Here is an 18,753-nt window from a genome sequence, read left to right on the forward strand (position 1 = left end):
CAAAGCTCCATGAGTGAACTACAATTTCCAAAACGCAAGGACAAGTTTTAAAATCCTATGCCGTCTGATGTTACTCGATTTTCATCTAGTAGACTAGCTTATTGGTTAATTACGTGTTTAACTCCAAAATTTTATTGATTTCGCACTCGCCGATCATCATAATTTGTTGAATTCTCGTAAAACTTCCTATTATTCTGGATGTCTTCCATGCGTGATAAACTGCCCGTCATTACAGCGTCCATATTTATGGTATGCATGCCTGAAATGTATGAATATGGAGTACTCGAATTATATTTCGAGAATGAATTCAGTCATGACGTCAAATTTATGAACCGCCTTATCAAAAAGTAGATTCCATCGGGTTTGTTCGCCAGACACGAACAGCACATGTCGAGACTAAAGAAATTAGAGTTCTTTTGGCTTTTGAGTTATAGGATGATTCTCCAGAGTCTAAAAAAGATAAATTCGCCCACTTCAGCATGCAGAAGAAACCTTGTACCGTGTTCAGCTCTGAGCTTAGTCGTACATCACTATGAACGCTAATGTTCGTAGTTACATCTTGCCTAAAATCTATTCTCATCACCGTGATCTATTGTCGAGGACGATGTATGCAACGATGTTAACCTTGGTTAACACTAAACCTTCCCTATAAGCTGTGCCATCTATTGTTATAAGCGTGTGTTTATTTCAGAGTTCACTGCCGACGAGTCTCTTGCAGAATCCTTGTCACTGTCTTGAGTTACAGTAATCTAACGCGCGTATTTGTGGTGGACATTTTACAGTATAAAACTATATTACCAAAACGAATGCTATGCTCAAATCAGTGTACCATCTAATATTATGTGCTCAAATGCCGTGCCTTTATTAGCTTTGTAGTTCCCCCGGAACTTTTCATATATAAGTCTATAGAATAATTTGAAAATCTATAGTTGAGTTGTCATCCTAATAATCAATTAACACGTTGACTCCGATTGCTTCATCTTGTACTATTTCATTTTTTGGGAACCCTGAAATATGTCCCAGTACGTCTTGAAGAAATGCAATTAGTGGAGTCAACGTGTTGAAACTAATGCAGTTCTTCTCTCGAGTAAAAAATGAGATATTGAAACAGATTGAGCTCAATTCGATCAAATTTTTGGACGATTAGGAAAAAATCTCTGCACTTAATGTATACATCAAGTACTGTCGATTGATAATTTGACTGACACAGTTGTGAAGTAAGGAAACATTGACATTAGGTTATAAGATTTAATGCTTACTCATGACAACGTTCGTATCGTTAAGTTTGTTAGTCTATGTCCTAAGAATCTTACGCATCAATAACTAATATTCAAATTCCCGCACTTAACAAATTATGTGCTTAACAAACCACCTCTTCAATTACATGGTCGAAAAGTTCGAGTTTTCCTCATATCGCTCGTTGCTCACATCAGTCATACTTCGTTCTCATGAATATATCAGGGATTAGACGATGATCCGATGTCTTTCAGGGATTATACGATTCATGTACTCGCGATATACATCTGTAGACTCAAATTTCAGTATAATTGACCTTCGAATCTATGTTCATACAAAACGGGTAATGTTACTTCATATACAATCGGTCATCACTCCAATATGCACATCAGATCTTAATATTGTATAATTAATTCGTCTTTTCAATAATAGGCTCAGTCTGAAGTCTGAACGTAACGCTCGAATAAAAATGTTACAATCGCAGGAACTTCCCGCTGCAGAGGATCGCGTAACTTTCACACTTAAAATACAAACAAGGTAAAACTTACGCTTGAAATTTTACACAGAATTGAATAAAATACAATGGTGTACGAGTAATAAGGTCCAATATCAAATTAAAATCAAATAACGGTTGTTAAGATAACAACGATAAAATGCTAGATGTAACTCTTATAATTGCTATAATAGAGTAATAAGGCAAGGCATTTTATAATGTTTATACGTACTAAGTAGTTCATCAGATAGTCAGTATCACAACCCTTATTTTTTGATCACGAAGTCTTGCAAAAAAAAACTTGTCAACTGGCCTGACTTAAACTGCAATATTAGATTGTAAGGCGACTTCTAAGCGAAAGTTACATCGATCCTTCACTATCTGAAGTTGCAAAAATTGGGCTGGAAAATACAAGATGACCGCCACGGACACAAACGGGCGACATGACGTAGGCTTAAAAGTAACCTCCAACTTGCATGATAGTCTTAACGATTCCTTCTGTGGGCGCGGGCGCGTGGTCTCCTGCTAGCGTTGCTCGAACTTCCACCACCTGTGAAGCACAACATTGCTGTCAATAACTAAAATAACAAAGAATTAAAGAAAAAACAAATTTGTCAAAAAAGACTATCGTAATTTTACTCAGGTTGCAACATCAAGTTGACTGAAATGAAGAACTGAACTCTGAAGTATCACGTCAATACAGAATATGATCGGCCACCATGTACGATAGAAAACCTCAATATAAAAAATATTAATGTTTCTTATTGGATCAACCGTAGCATTTGCGTTCTTACGGAACAGGGAAAGAACCTGTATTTAATGCGAGTAAAGAATAACGACAGTGTGAAGAAGAAAGGTGTGATGAAATTAAGGAACGTGAACTTCTAAAATCATATTGTGGTCGAATTGAAGATGGCATTGCTTTATTGATCAGAAAACACTCGAGCAATACATTAATTCAAAAGACAGAATTGCTGAGCTGTAGTACATGCCACGCAATTCTTTTTGGAAAACTCGTACCTTGTCCCTTTAATCTAATTAACTAATGACAAGCACATTAATATCAGTCAATATTGTAGTCAGTAGAAAAATTCTAACTACAGATATGAACGTGCTTGATCTTGGAGGCAAATATAATAAACGGAAGAAACTGTAGAGGGATGATCAACTTGGATATGTTCCCTTAGAAACATGAATGAAAAGGAAATGTATTTTTGTGTAGCCCACGCATTGTAAAGCAACTCCCATGCAAGGAAAAAACCCTGACAGTAACTAAACAAGATCTAAAACCAAGAATATAAAAATTTACATTACTATTTTCGACGTTGATATCGTTCTTATGGGAAAACTTAAAACTAGAAAAAGAAGAAGCAAACGAAAAAATGAAGAAAAGCCAGAAACGAGCAACGAGTGAGTAAAGCGCCCAGACTCACCAACACTGAAGAGGTTTTGATGATCGAGGCCAGCAGTCTGGGCGGCAAAAGAACTTCCTAACGTATTGAGACCTGACAACAGACAGGCGTGTTTACTACTTGCGTCACAACATCCATAACGATAAATTGAGGTTCGCTAAGTGATCGACCCTAGAACTCTACCAATCACAATCTTGGACTAGTTTAATATTTTGTAATCCAGTTAAGCTTAACAAGTGGCAATCAAGTTTGGGGCTGAGCTATTTAAACTTTATTACTGGAGAGCGACCGTGTGGATTGATAGGAGTGGGTGTAGTGTTGTCTGTTAGAGATTTTCAAGAGAGATCGTGGGATAGAGATCAATCAATACTACGGGTTAGAGAATTGGGAAATACTTCAACAGTACACTACACATCAAGAAGGCAGGAACTATGAACAATACGTCGACAGAGTTAAATATATCATGAAAAAGCTATTTCAATCCCAGTACTTCTACTATTAGGCAACAATTTTTACGAGAAAACAATGTGTGCTAAAGTCAATGAAGTTAATAGGAGTACAGTGGAATAAAAAATACAAATTAGAAAGTAACTCACTGGCATTGAAGGCGTTATGCGGTTGAGGCGTCGTGCTTCCAGAATTAAACTGAAACATGCCGGGTTGGCCAGGAGCTGGAGAACCAAACGAAGGTGACGGAGACCCAAACGATGGAGCGCCGAGCGAAGGTGAGCCAAAAGAAGGTACGGCACTTGATGCTGACCCAAAAGATGGTATTGATAAAGCAGTGCCGGAGCTGAAACTCGGAACCGGAATACCAGGCGCCGATCCAAAGCTCGGAGCAGTGTTTGAAGTAGTAGAACCAAAACTAGGTGGAAGATTTGATGTACCTGAACCAAATGTGGAAGCCGAGTTCGATGCAGAGGCTCCAAATGTTGGGCCTGTTCCAGTCGAAGCGCCCCCGAAGGGACTGGCAGCCGAGCTTGAAAAAGAACCAAAAGTAGTATCACTTTTGCCAGAAGCGCTACCACTTCCAAAAGTAAAAGCAGCACCTGCAGTGTTGGCATTGGTAGAAGAGCTCCCGAACTGAAATGGAGAAGATGACGATGAAGTAGAAGCCGGTTTATCGGTGTTTTCTTTACTAGATTGTCCGAACGTGGAAGAACCAAAAGCTGGCGTGCTGTTGTTACTAGCTATCTTGCCAAAGAGACCGCTTGAGCCTACAGAAGCAGCTTGGCCGAATAAATTAGACGAGTTATTACCGTTGTCAGAAACAGTCTGCCCAAACAAATTTCCCGATCCTCCGGTAACGAGGCTGGCACCACCAAAAGTAACTGCTTTTGATGTCACAGATGTGGCATTGTTACTAGCCACACCTAAATCGAATGTCGAGTTAGAACCTCCATTCTTTATGCCCGCAAAAAGATTGCCGGCATTACCAAAGCCTCCAAAACCAGTTAAAGGCTTATCACTTGATGACGTACTAGTAGCAATAGAGGACGATCCAAAAGATAACGTGCTTGAAGTGGTCAAGCCAAACTGTGGAGCCGTTGAAGCGGTCGTCGCAGGTACACCAGAACCAAAGCCGTCGGTTGCGGTCACTGCGGAACCGCCAAACACTGGAGCAGCGGTCGAAGAAGCATTGGAAGCGCCAAATGCGAATAAGCCTCCTGCTGAGTTAGTATTCGCCTTTGCTTCGGTTGTAGAACCAACATTGCCAAAGGAAAACAGAGACGTGGATGAGGAATTATTCGGTGTCACTGTTGGTGCAACTGTAGCTGCCGATCCGAAAGTGAAAGGAGAAGCAGAACTGACAACGCTGGCTTTGCTTGCCTCTACAGACTTGCTGTCATTTTTGACGATGAAAGTAAAGCTGGCAGATGTTGAATTGCTTTCTGATTTTTCATTGATAGATGATGAATTAGTTGGGCAGAAGCTAAAAGATGTGCTTGAAGAGTTAGTGAATGGCACTGTAGAGGCTCCAGACGAAGCTACAGAGGATGAAGTCCCAACTGTATTAGTTCCTGCACTCCCAAAGTTAAAAGTAGGAATAGAAGCCTTGGCAGCAGATGTGGAACTGTTTGAAGATGAGACATTAGTAGTTAAATTGTTACCAAAGCTGAGCATGGGTGGATTAGTACCCGAAGTGGCATTCTTTGAAGCTGAATCCGCGGAAACTGCGACATTAGCAGGAGAGTCTACAACGGCATTAGATGAAGAACTTGAACCAAATGCGAAGAAAGATCCAACAGTTGATACTATAGGATCCTTGGCTTGTGAAAACGTGGCAGAAGAACCGAAACTAAATCCACCTGCAGATGCTGCTGCAGCAGGTTCTTGTGGTTTGAGATTTCCAAAGCCACCTGATGCGGCACCAAAGCCGAATTGAAAGCCGCTGGACTTTTCAGATGAGTTATCTTGAACACCAATGGCGCTGATAGTAGTATTAGTTGTAGTGGTACTGGGAACAACCGACACTGCCGGTGATCCAAATGAAGGAAGCTTAAGACCGGAAGCAGAAACTGGTTGATTCACAGGAGAAGAATCTGATGCAGTATAAGCAGGAGGAGGAGCTTTTCCAAAGGTGAACATGCCAGTATTTCCAGAACTCGTTGAATTGCCAAACGCTAGAGAAGGAGCAGAGACTGCGGAAGAAGCAGTAGACGCGATGGTATTCACGGAGATATTTGGTGGGGCGAAGGCATTACTCATAGGTGTTGATAAGTTTCCCTGATTGCTGGGCTCTATTGATGAAGAGGAGCTGAATGTCGTCAGTGGTCTAGACGAAACTGTCTCCTTGCCTGAGCCGAAGAACATTGAAGGTGCTGTAGTGGTAGCGATTGAAGATGGGGCGACGTTCCCAACACTACTGGACGTTGGGGTTTGTTTCTCGGGGCACGAAGCGGCATTATTTGCCAAGAAACTTAACAAGGGTTTAGAACCATCAACCACATGAGATGGTTTTGGGTCGATACTAGCATCCTCACTGGATATAGTGGATGTCGGAACTTTGAATGAGAAAGTTGTAGCCGGTGATGAAGTCGACTCGGAGACATTTGCAGCAGAAATAGTTGCTTGTCGCACTAATTCAACAGAAGCTAAGGCAGCTGTAGAAGTTGCCTCTGAGCTAGGTGCTGTAATCGCGGTAATGCCAGTAACATTGCTGGTCGAACTACTCGTCGTACACGCCTGAAGTCCAACAACAGAAGTTTCTGTCGTAGCGGTCTCAGAACAAGACTCAACAGCTGTCGAGGGCATTGACAAGCCCAGGCTGGAAGACTGATATGTGGCTGCTGATGTAGACGCTACCACAAAACCGGCAGCTGACACAGAATTAGACCTTGAAATGTCCATATTTGTCTTAGCGGTGCTGGACGCCACTTCGTCGTCTGAAATGAAACCAGAAAATAATTTGTGAGGAAAGAACTTCATACGTTCACCACAATTGAACCTTCATTACGAGTAAACTAATTGCAGAACTTTGCTTGCCTAATAGATGGCTTCAGAATTACAGTAAACAGTTGGCTAGTAATCAATTTAGGTAAATTGCACTTAAAGCGATAGGCCGATTGTTAAAATAGGAGAGAAAGTACATTCCTGGCACGAATCGGAATCGCACTGCGTGAATGTTGCAGCTTTTTTTTGCTGAATCTCCATCTAAATTACTCAATGAGGTTCATAAACAAGAATTTCATGTCTTAGAGCTATTCAGTTAGGTTTCTCAGTAACTTTTATTCATTGCTATTTTCAGTTTACTTTGAATTTAAATTATCGAGGAAGTTTATTTCATTTCCAGCATTGAGTATTGGGCATGTAACACATTCAATGAAAATGGCGCAACTACATATTTTGTGTGTGATAATATGAACGTATAAAATTGAAAGAACAAAACAATAATCAACATGAAGAAAGATCTTTACACTCGATTTAATGGGTAAAATAAGAAGAAACTTCGAAAAATAGAACACTTGGTTAAACACATAAACGCTTAATGCATAAATCCTAAATTGAATTGCACAAGGTGAAATGCCAGTAACAATGCCTAAATCCGATTTTTTTTTTAATTTTATGTTTTTCCTGTTCTTAAAAGTAATGAGATGAAACAATTCACAACATACATCAATTTTGGCAGAATACAAATTACTGCTAGCAGACCAAGTATATAGCGCAAAATTTACATTTTTAAGCTGCTCCATAGATTGAAAAAATAATCTACTGTGCGCATAAACAAAGAATCGCGTTAAAAAAAATCGCCAGAAGCATTTAACTTTCAAGAATTCAAATTTCACTACCATTCCAACATTTTATTTTCAAGAATTCAAATTTCACTTATAAAGTTTAGCATTTAATTTTCAAGAATAAAAATTTCACTACCATTCCAAAATTTAATTTTAAGGAATTCAAATTTCACTACCATTTCAACATTTCAATTTCAAGAATTCAAATTTCATTACCAGTTAAACAAACAAAGAAGTGAAAAATTTACCTGGGAGATGGAATAGCATGCCGAGCATTTTATTGAGACGCGTGTGCTGCATGCGCTTGTCGGAGCGATGGGCAGACAGCGTCACAATGTGAGGCGTGGCGGCGCTCGTAGTCTCTTCTAGCACCACGTCGCTGTGAACATAAGTGCAGATGAAAAATATGTCAAAACGTGCTGAAAATTCACAATGTTTTCACTGTATTCGATGTGAATTTTCATTGAAATTGTGAATTTTCATTGAAAATTGTGAATTTTCATTGAACATTGTGAATTTTCATTGAACATTGTGAATTTTCACTGAACATTGTGAATTTTCATTGAACATTGTGAATTTTCAATGAAAATTCACAATGTTTTCACAATAACTGCTGCTTTCCGTAATTATTACCAATGATAATATGGTGTTTTGCCTTTTTTTGAGGGAAGGGAGAGGGGGCATTTCCTTTGCTTCAAATTATTGTTTAACATACGTACGTTTAGATCAGCAATCAAATGATCTTTATACCCATGTCATGTTAAGTCACCATCCTAGACATTGGTCATAATGAGGATACTTCTAATGTTAAAACGGATAACGGATCCACTTGAAATAAATTAACAAATTTTTGAGAAAAATTATTAGCACAAACCCAGTGATAAAACGGAATAAGCGCTTATATGATAAATTCAAAATTGATAAAAAAATCTTGCACCCATAAATTTAAAAAAAAGATCTAGTCACTATTATATAAAATCTGGCCATCGACTTGCTTCTTTTATCCTTCAACTCAAACCAGAGTTTTTTTATGATAGTTTCCATATTAATAAACAAGCAAAAGAATGTGGTTGAAGAGCCTAAATAACCTCAAAACTCAGTTCGTATGAGTACCTGTGACAAGTATTCATTTTATAAATTAAAGACAACAATAATTAGTTGTTTTGTTGTTGTTGTGGTTCCCCGGTCTCATTTTTATAGGAGACCTCCCTCGCGCAGGTACGACACCACCGACAGTGGGTCGCTTCAGAGCTGTAGGGTCGAGGTTATGTGGTGGTGTTGTCTGAGGTCCTGCCAGAGCGGACATTCCAGGAGAATGTGAGTGATTGTGTGGGGAGCTCTCTGGCAGGATGGGCAGGTGTCTGTGTCTGCTTGGCCGATTCTGTTTGCGTATGTTTGTAGTGAGGGGTGGTGGCCGCAGCGAAGCCTGGCTAGGTGTACTCTCTCCAGTCTAGAGAGCTGTGTTTCTGTGCTGCTTATGTCAGGTGGTGGGTGCCCAAGGACTTTGTTGTTGCCGGCCAGCTCCAGCGTTTTAAGTGTCATAATTTTGTGAAAGTGTTTTTTTTTTGTGCTGGTGTTGCCTTGGGGTGGGGGTACTGTATCTAGTATGTTGGTGTAGTATCTGTGTAGGGTTTGCACTATTTGTCTGTGTGTAGGTGGGTGGTCGCGTAGGTAGTGGCATGGGTGTTGTGTGTTGTTTATGGCTGCGGCTATAAATTGTGTTCCTCTCATGTCGAGGTGTGCTTTTATGGGAAGTATTTTTGTTTCTGCATGAAGGTGTTCTATGGGGGTGCTTTGTGTGCAGCCTGTAATCATCCTGAGTGCTTTGTTTTGTAGTGTTTGGAGTTTCTGTATGTTGGTGTTGGATAGTGCGGGCGCCCAGGCGGGGCTGGCATAAGCCAGCACTGTTCTGATGAACTGTTTGTATGTTGGTGCTAGTGTTTCTTTGTTTTTGCCGAATTTGGTACGGCCTAGGGCCCGAAGTGAGTTGAGTCTGATGTTTGCGTTGTTCAATAATGAGTAGCGAAGAGACTTTGTTACCCATGTTCCTTAGGAGCCTGCTGGTGGGAGGTGGGGGCGGGACTGCCCTGGTGGGGCGCAGGAGCTTCGTCTTCGTCCTCTTCTTGGCTCTGATGAAGATAAATTTTGTCTAAATATGAGCAAAGACGTTCATGTTTCGACACTAAATGTCTAGAAATTCAAATTGATGAATTTCCTAGATCTATTAACCAATTTCTAATGAATAATTATTACATTTGAGGCATTGAAATCCCATATATAGCTTTATGCGATAATTTGTTAAAAATAGATTGTCTACTCATAAGGTGATAGTTAAATATAGCGAGGGAAGACCTGAAAAGCATCATGCGATGAAAAAGCAACATGCGAGGAGCATCGTCTCACTTCAACTTCAACACGATATCGCCAGGAACGATGTGGCACTTTGAAGTCGTCGACAAATGACCATCTCTTTAACACGTTGACTCCGATTGCTTCATCTTGTACTATTATTTCATTTTTTGTAGTACTGTTTCTAAACAGGGTTGCCAGGAAGTCATTTTTTCCGGACAAATTCCGTGATTTAGTTTGTCTCAATTGCGTTGGCCGGCTAAAATTTATAAGAGGTACTTCCTAATTAAATTTTAAATACTGCAAAAAGAAAATAAATGGAATTTTTATAGCGGAACCTGCAAATAAACTAGTATATATTGAGTTATCGGCCTTTTTTGTTCTATGATTTGGCCGATTTTAGGCAACCTGAATTATGTACCACTACGTCCTGAAGAAATACATTTCGTGGTACGCATATGTACCACTTCGGAGTCAACGTGTTAAGAGATTTCATGTATTCATTCTTCCACCGACAATAAAAATGTGCCAGTAATAGCCTCAATCGCTGTTCGCGTTTGCTGAAAATTTCCTTCTCGTACATTGTAGGATCGAGAAGAGTATCCAAGTCTACACTTGAATTACCAAGGGTTCTGATTCGATGACCATGCAACAAATGCGAAGGCGTTAACACGTCGTCATTTAAATTATCCGTACTACTCTAGCGTTAGCAGCTACAAAGTATATTCCAGACCCGGTTCGGACGTACACGTCAACGCCATAGGCTTTCGCACTGGAATCGCAGAAGACAAGGAAGGTGTCGCAATTTTCCTCCTACATAACGGCTCGTGCATGTTCAATTCTTAAAGACACATTTAAATCTGTTGCCAGAGATGACCAATTATCTCCAATTTTGGAAGTCAAACCACCATCCCATCCTACTTTCAATCGCCACAAATCTTGCATTAGCAAACGCGCTTTAATAGTGAGACAGGCAAGAGAAATCCAAGAGGATCGAAGATTTGAGCTGAGTTCTCAAGGATTGATCACTTCGTACAGGGAATGGGATTTATAGTGCGTATCTTCAAAGTACATTTTATCATTAGCAGTGTCGCATTTTAATCCCAAAACATCAACATGTTTAGGTTCAGTATCGATCTCATTGCTGGCTCCCTCTTTACTGTCTACAGATATAACTGATCTCAATAATCCTGAATATGTAGCCCACTCGCGCAAGTTGAAACATGAGACTGCTATCAAGTTGACTAACCCGCTATCAAGTTGACTAACCTGCTATCAAGTTGACTAACCTGCTATCAAGTTGACTAACTTAGAGGCGATGATGGAAATTTGAAATACTGATCAATACCTACGAGAATTTCTGCGTTCAACTTATCGCTGTAATTTGTAGGATCAGCTAAAATAATGCCTAAATTCTTCAATTCTTGACTGCATCGCATCTGCCGGGTGTAGAGACATAATCCAAGATAGAATCCACGACAACGGCCTCTACTGGAATAGATTCACTATCAGTTTGAATTTCAAATTGAACGACACCACACATGGTAGATTCTACGCTACTTTGAAATCCATCAACTATTAACCTTACACTGTTGACAACTGGCATTCTAAACATTCTCACCACTTCTCGCTTAATGAAAGTCTTTTGCGAACCTGAGTCAAGCAACAGTCGTAGTCGAGCGTTACCGCTGAGTCAAGTCGAGCGTTACCGCTGCTGACCGTAACGAGTGCTGTTGGCAACATGGACGAGCACCCGTTCACTACACCAACCAACGCGGCCGCAGGATCTGCCACAGTGACGTCGTCAACCTTCCTCAGTGTAATATCTTCTTCCAGGCATCACAGCTGTGTTAATACTTGCCAAGTTTTGTTGAGTGCGGTGTGAGGTTTACGTTGACGTGACCGGCACCTCAACTTGTTGCTGCACTGCATAGCTTGATGTCTTGGTCGCAGGCAATTGAAGCAAAGCTTCAGTTTCCTAGTTCGTTGCTGTCGACTTTGGGCTGTCTTGAATTTGTCGAAATTCAAGACTAAATGATTTGAATTACAAAGGGACATTTCTGCTGGTGAGAACCAGAACTCACCGGTTAATATAACGTGCTGCGTTTGGACTTTTTGAGTTGATCATCGAGATAACACTTCTCTGGTTCGAGATTTTCTGTGGCTTGCATGTGTCCTATCTCTGTCTCTAGGGCCTTGCGAAGCGACGTCAGTCCCAATGATTAGATCGTCCCTCACGGTTATTATTTTCTATGATCTTCTTGGGAAGCTTGCGAAGAATAACCGTGGCATAAACATAACCTGCATCATCGATGTTGACATCTATGGATTTTAAACCTCTGATATACCCCTCGTACAGTGCCCGGAATCTGGAGAGATCCTTCGCAGTCGCCATTGGTGGTTGCAAATTTAGAATAGCGTGCACATGAGCTTCAACTAATTTCCTTTTGTTGTCAGAAGTTTCATTAAGAAGTTTGCCAGCTTCTTGGTATTTTGCACTTGTGTGGTTGAAGCCAACAATAAGTTGAAAAGCTTCGCCTCGCAACTGCGATTTCAAGTATTGAAACTTATTTGCATCCCTCACATCAGTGGAGTCGTGAATTGAGGTTTTGAACAGGTCCCAAAACTGCTGCCACATTAGGATTGACCCATCATTAAATGGTAAGCTGATAGTTGGCAATTTGACCATCTTAGCACTAGGAACAGAAGCACGAGCATTGATTGCAAGCTCTGAATTAGGTTCAAGTAAAACTTTGTCAATCACAGAAAGCGTTTCAGCAATTTGCATGCAGACAAATGAAGCCTCTGCTATGTCCTTGTCAATTTCGGCCACATCAATGAGGTCTACCACACTTTCATCAAGCTTGAAGGTAATCTCACGTTGTTTACACACCTCACTTCGTAACACTTGAAGGTCCTCAGACCGCTGGACGTCTTCAGTAAGAAGCGCATCGACTCGCTTACGTAGCTTTGTAACCTCGGCTCGGTGACCTCCTCTCTTCGTGATGGCGCGGTCGGCCATTATGAATAACTTAAATACAGCGGTTAACTTTGCTGATTGGACCACAAGCAAGAAAACACTATCCTGGTCATGGCACCATGTTAATTCCGTGAGGGTTGGAATTAAAGGTTGAACGGTTCGTAGTTTCTTCAACAACCGTTTAGGTTCAGGCCGAGACATAGACTGACGTAATATAGTTTACGTCATACAAGATAAGATCAGGAGCGCGGGTTTACTGGTTCTACATGAATTATTTACGCATGCAATTACACAAATTGCACAGGAATATTCTTATGTATGTCTCGATAAAACCTATATTTACTCACTAAGAGAAAAAAAGAGTTTGAGAAATGGCGAAAAACTTTGTAAACAGCATCTCATCGACAACAATTGACATTTTGAACAATATCATGTATGTCGTTCAAAGGTTGACTGCAAAAAAAAAAAAAACGTGCACAAAGCCTTAGAAAAACTGTGAAGGTCATTAATTTTTAATGTACGACTCACCATGGAGTTGTCCGAGTCGTCTGAAGATTTATCAGAGCCTTCACCATCCGTGTCAAGATTCTCGCAGTCCAGGCGAGTGTCGGAACTCTGGTCAATTCAAAGGTGCAATTACAAAACAGAAAAAAATTCAATTACAAACAAAAAAAAAAAAAAAAACGGACAAGAATTTGTAGAATTTGATACTCTTATGCATTGTCATCAAGTCCTATTTGAAAATAACGTACCAACACTCCAGTACATTACGAGCTCAAAATTTTATTTTATTTAGAGAAACATCACCATAATAGGAAGGATTAATACTTTAGGATTAAATAATTTCCAATTTCGCCCGAAATGTTATTTTCAAATGTATACTAATTACTCATTCATGCCTGTAAAAATATAAATGAACTTGAGACTCACGTTTTCCTCCCTTTCTACCATTTTTCTTGAGGAAGAAAAGGATGCAAGCCAAGGGTTGACTTTACGCTTCTTGGCTGGTGCTCCATCATCTTCGGAGTCACGTTCTAACAAATGGGAACCTCCACCAAGCCCCACACTAGGAGCAACACGCTGTAGGCTGGCTCGTGGAGGAGAAGGAGTAATATTATTAGAAGTTGACGATGCAGCAAAGTCAGAAGAAACTGCCTTGGATAAGAGCGGTCCATCGAGTATATCTGGCGAGGTGCGAGCCACCTTTGCGCAGGGTGAACCATGGCCGGAGTTATCTAGGCTTGAAGAAGAACTTGTGTCCAGAGCTCGCTTCTCTCCACCTCCTCCGGCGAAATTGTTGTGACTGTTCAACAAGGATGAATTATAATAAAGAAAAAACTTTCAGTACCTTTAATTTATTAGTTCTAAAACCAATAGCTAGCAGCAAATGACACGAGTGGAGACATACAAACTTCTAAGAAAAATGAAATGAGGGTCAAAATTGAACCTAAAGTTTTCATGAACATAGTGTTAACATTTTGTGCAAGGCTGATGCTAGTATTTTTACATTTATTAAAATACATATATGGTTGATGCACTTATGTCTATAATAAAACAAACAGTCGAAAATTGTTAAGAAATGTAAGAGGCAAGAATTTTTGTTATAATAGTCCAGCAGATGAGCCGCAGCTTTCATTGACTGGAGTGGTTAGCTAAGCTGCCAGAACACTGAGCACACTAGTTTATTATTGCCCTGGCAAGCTGATTCTATGGCGAATTTTTTTACAATGGCCTTTCATAGACAAATTTACAAATAATTATACTGTGCTACTTCCGTGCAGTGAAATGATTATTATTTATTATGATAGCAAAAAATAGTTCGGGTATTCCTAGTAGTTGAACTAAAAATTACAGCAAACAGGCAAGGGTGCCTTAGAAGTAGCATAAAAAATGTGTCTAAAAATACAGTTAACTTAACGCTCATTACATTGCATTTGATTAGCTTTGCTTTACCTGGTTAAAGAGCCATGAGGAAATGGTTCAGGCAGGAGTGGAGTGTCATCAGAACATTGACGCTTGCTATCAGAGTCCTCACAGTCCTACAGCGGAAAATAAATGCTTATAGTTTTTGGAAGAAATAAAAATATAATATGATGGTTTGAATTATGTTTTGTTTATACAACCAACCAAGATTTAATTCATATTAAATAAATTTTATGATTAATTACCCTCTATAATTAACCTATTAAAAACAGAGCTTGGAAATGCTTCTGTATGTGTATTTTCTTCTATTCTTCACAACAGCAATGTCAGATAAAAATAAGCCGGATTCAGGATCTGAGAGTACTCCAAAATTGAAAACAGTTATAAATTATCAAATTAAAAACAAATACCGTTTTCCCTTCCTTCAGATGTCATAGTAACACATTATTTAACTGGGATATATTTCATAATAAATAATCTAATTGAACTGTACTTCCATTATACTCACTAGTATCCGTGCTCTTTTGATACCCTTGCCAGGCTTGGACTTATTAAGGGCAGCCAACACAGCTTTAAGGCTCGTGGGATCATCTTGAGTGCAGTCATCATCACAAAAGCTTTCACCAAAGGGACCTCCGTTACCGAGTGTTGTGAGGTCACTAGGGTCAAGAGAGCGGCTGTTGCTGTGGTGATCTATGGGAGATCCTGTGCCATCAAGCAGTCCAGAAAGTACCGGGTGGCTGTCAGCAGATGATCTGATGAACAGAAATGATTAAAAACGAGTATTGATCTCATAATATCAAATGATAGGAAGTTCAAAATTTAATAGATTTTGATTTCGTAATGTCCAATTTCAGGAATAAATCTAAACTCACCGTATGGATGTGGTGAAAAAATCAGTGTGTCTGAAATCTGGCATGGGCTGAGATGAAGGCGAGAAGAGCGAGGAGGCTGAGGGAGTCATGTGGGGTGAAGTGGAGAGTAAGGGAGCCAGTGCAGAGGGTGGCTTTGGTGAGGAAGGCAGCTGGATGAGAGGCACTGACTGGGGCTTCTTGGGTGTCATTACAGGCTTGGAGGGGCTTCGTAACCGCACCCTGGGCAGATGCTTTGCCACCAAGTACTTCTCTTGCGCTGGAAACAAGTGATGCATTAATTGAGAAATACATAGAACATTACATGGAAAATAGACCTTACAAGATTGGTTTTCAAAAATGAAAACCCCTTTCTTCAATGTAAGCAATTAGCAGAATACTTCCGACATCTGATTTTGTCTAAGAGTAATTTAATCTTATGGAAGCAACATTTCCATTCTAAAGGAAGTTGCAGCTTGATTGTGAACATATCAATCAATGCCAATCTTCAGTTGAACAATGGAAGGGAATGCATTAATGATCTATCGCCCAGTATCCTAATTTCAGCCAACTGAATACTAGAATAAAAAAATACGATAGAACAATTACGGTACCTATATCATTTCACCACACATAAACAGTTAGATGCTTTATAGTTGATTGGTTCCAAAAATTTATTCCACTCGGAAATATATATTTTTTTTTCATGGAGACAAGAAGCACATTCATAGCAATAAATGAATGTTAGAAGATATTTTACTTACATATTCAACTGAATAGAATGATAAGGCCTAATATTACTTATGTCTGAACTGCACTTATAATATCACAATCAGTGGACAGAATTTGAACACTAGTTTGGGTTCAGGTGGAAAATTGATATGATTAAATATTGAACACTAACCTGTAGGATATAGCTTGCTGCCAAGATCTGCGTGTTTCTCTGCCTGTCTTGCAATCCGAAAAGCAAAACCAGGACTGTTTATGTCTGCAGCCATGCTGCATGGGAATACAAGATTATTAATAAATGTACAATGATGGATAATGGATAACAACATATTTTCATGAAAATAAACAAATGTTTCATGTATATACCTTTCCTAGATATTCAATAACTGTATAACAATAAATAATGGAAAATAAGGCATTTTAATGGAAATAATTATAGTTTACACATATCTTACTTGGATGAATATTTATTTAATGAATAACAGGCATAAATTATGATCACAAAAATTCAAGCAATATACCAAGCAAATACCAAGTTTGTGAAAAAAATTATTCATCTCTAACCTTGCCTCCTTCCACTGACTGGAGGTAGTTGATAATTTAGATGAACTGCCCGTATTTCCCAAGCCTGGACCAATAAGTCCAGGGACATTGCCTACCCTAAAGCCCACATTAACTGGAGTCCTGACACCAGTGGGCACCATGATGGGAGGCATGGATGGGTGAGCTCCTGTAGGAGTGACTGAGTTGCAGTACGGACTTGAACTGATGCCACTGGGAACCATAATTGGTGTGAGAGGTGAGCCTGGTAGAGGAGGATGAAGTGGACTACATCCTGGACCATGAGAAGGTGATACTCCTCCATGATACAACAGAGAGTTATTGTTGCTGAGATGAGCAGGGCTGTTACTGCCTGCTGGACTGAGGCTTGTGGCTGGGACCCAACGGCTAGATCTACGAAAACGCTTGCCATTTGCAGTTGCCACTGCATTGCCTGCCAAAGTCTGGTTTTCTTTGCTTGATTCTGAATTTTCATCATCACTGTCAGCTTGTTGGGTAAAGCTGGCATCACTGCCATGCAAAACTTCATGAGCATCATCTAAATTAATTCCAGCCTTTTGGCTGAGCCAATTCATAGCAGACCACATCATGGTTTCAAATAGACTAGTAAAGTTATTCAAATACAAGAGATCAGACTGAAATCTTTACACAAACCCTGTAACATAAGAAAATGCTATTAAATTTTATAATTGTGCTTGAGCAGGTATTATTAACTTATATAACATTGTTTCAAATTATCCCAATCCCACGAGTTGCACATTCACAAAATTTCAGGGTTCTGCAAGGAGGAAACAAATTCTAATGAGAGGCGCAAAGAAGATAATAGAAACAGCTGTGTTATGTGCCATAAACTAGTTTGATCCAATTTATAGATTAAAATCAACACTACATGTAAAATGCAGACTCATGTTTTATGCATGCACTCTATAATTCCTAACTAAAAACTAGTAGCACTAATTAAAAGCCTGACTATTTTTTGAGAATATACACTAATAGTACTCCTGAGGTTTGGTACATAATTTACAGTGCTAAGTGCAATTCTTCAAAAGATATTGAAAAAACTGAAAAATGTTTTTTAGAGTCTGAGACTATTTAATCTTACTGCCTAATCATGTAGGTATTTTTCTCAACAATTAGATAGAAGGTAATTCATCTAGTGGGGATTTTGTGGCTCTGACAATGGCAGAAAAGCTCAGATCGCAGCTCAAAAAGTAAATATATTCTACACCAGGCCCTTGCCAGGTGCCAAATTTTTTTCGATATAAAAGAAAAACATGACATTTTCAGCTGTGATTTTTCTAAATTGCCCATAAAATAAGAGTGTTTACCTCAAATAAAAAATAAAAAAAATCACCAACTACTCCAGATTGGCTTCCAGTTATATAAAAATCCTAGCTTTTACTTAGGTAAGGATCTTGAGCAAATTATGATATTATTATTTATTCATGATTTCCTTTTATGCTGAATTTTTCAATAAGTGGCACAGTACGGGCACCTTTTGCAAATGCAGCCAACCAAGTAGACAACAGAAATTTCTTGATAAGCGATATAATATGGTCACAATTCAAGTTTTTTTTTTCTTGGTTGTTTCCAAACACAAGCCACTCAAATCAAGCTGCAAGTTGGCTGGACTATTAAAATTAAAACTAAATGCCTTTTGCACCATTGTGCTCCATAGCAAGAACTGCCTGTCTGCCATTTTGGTTCAATTGGTTGTTTTGTTGCAATCCGCACTTGAATGATGGAATTCTGAAAATTAAGGTTCATATATTATTTTTGATCCACCTCCATCACATTTTCGATCCAAAACTTTTAGTTAAGATAGAAAGGAGAAAAATGGGAGATTAGGAGGGATTAAAGTTACACTTGATAGAATCAAGAATAAAGGTTGCAATATTTTAAGATTTATATTAGACTAAATATTAATTCATTAGCAGAGCTGGGCAGCGCTACTTTGAAATGTAGCAGCGCTACCGCTACATGC

The 18,753-nt window shown here is 39.4% G+C and overlaps 1 protein-coding gene across 2 annotated transcripts; it reads right to left on the reverse strand.

Moving 5' to 3' along the window:
• Positions 1–1,234: 1,234 nt before the first annotated feature.
• LOC108673374 (nuclear pore complex protein DDB_G0274915) lies at positions 1,235–17,432 on the reverse strand. Of its 2 annotated transcripts, XM_018161190.2 has the most exons (12): positions 16,773–17,432; positions 16,384–16,478; positions 15,504–15,759; positions 15,137–15,383; positions 14,659–14,744; positions 13,636–14,008; positions 13,234–13,320; positions 9,417–9,505; positions 7,625–7,755; positions 3,738–6,527; positions 3,163–3,234; positions 1,235–2,279 (listed from the first exon to the last, which is right to left on the reverse strand). In XM_018161190.2, the coding sequence occupies exons 1-12, from the start codon at positions 17,357–17,359 to the stop codon at positions 2,215–2,217; spliced, it is 4,878 nt and encodes a 1,625-aa protein (XP_018016679.1). In that variant the 5' UTR covers positions 17,360–17,432; the 3' UTR covers positions 1,235–2,214. The 2 variants fall into 2 exon arrangements, with proteins under 2 accessions (XP_018016679.1, XP_018016680.1); XM_018161191.2 differs by lacking the exon at positions 3,163–3,234.
• Positions 17,433–18,753: the final 1,321 nt, after the last annotated feature.

Source organism: Hyalella azteca, unplaced genomic scaffold, assembly GCF_000764305.2.
Source record: "Hyalella azteca isolate HAZT.00-mixed unplaced genomic scaffold, Hazt_2.0.2 contig4078, whole genome shotgun sequence".
Classification (NCBI taxonomy): domain Eukaryota; kingdom Metazoa; phylum Arthropoda; class Malacostraca; order Amphipoda; family Hyalellidae; genus Hyalella; species Hyalella azteca.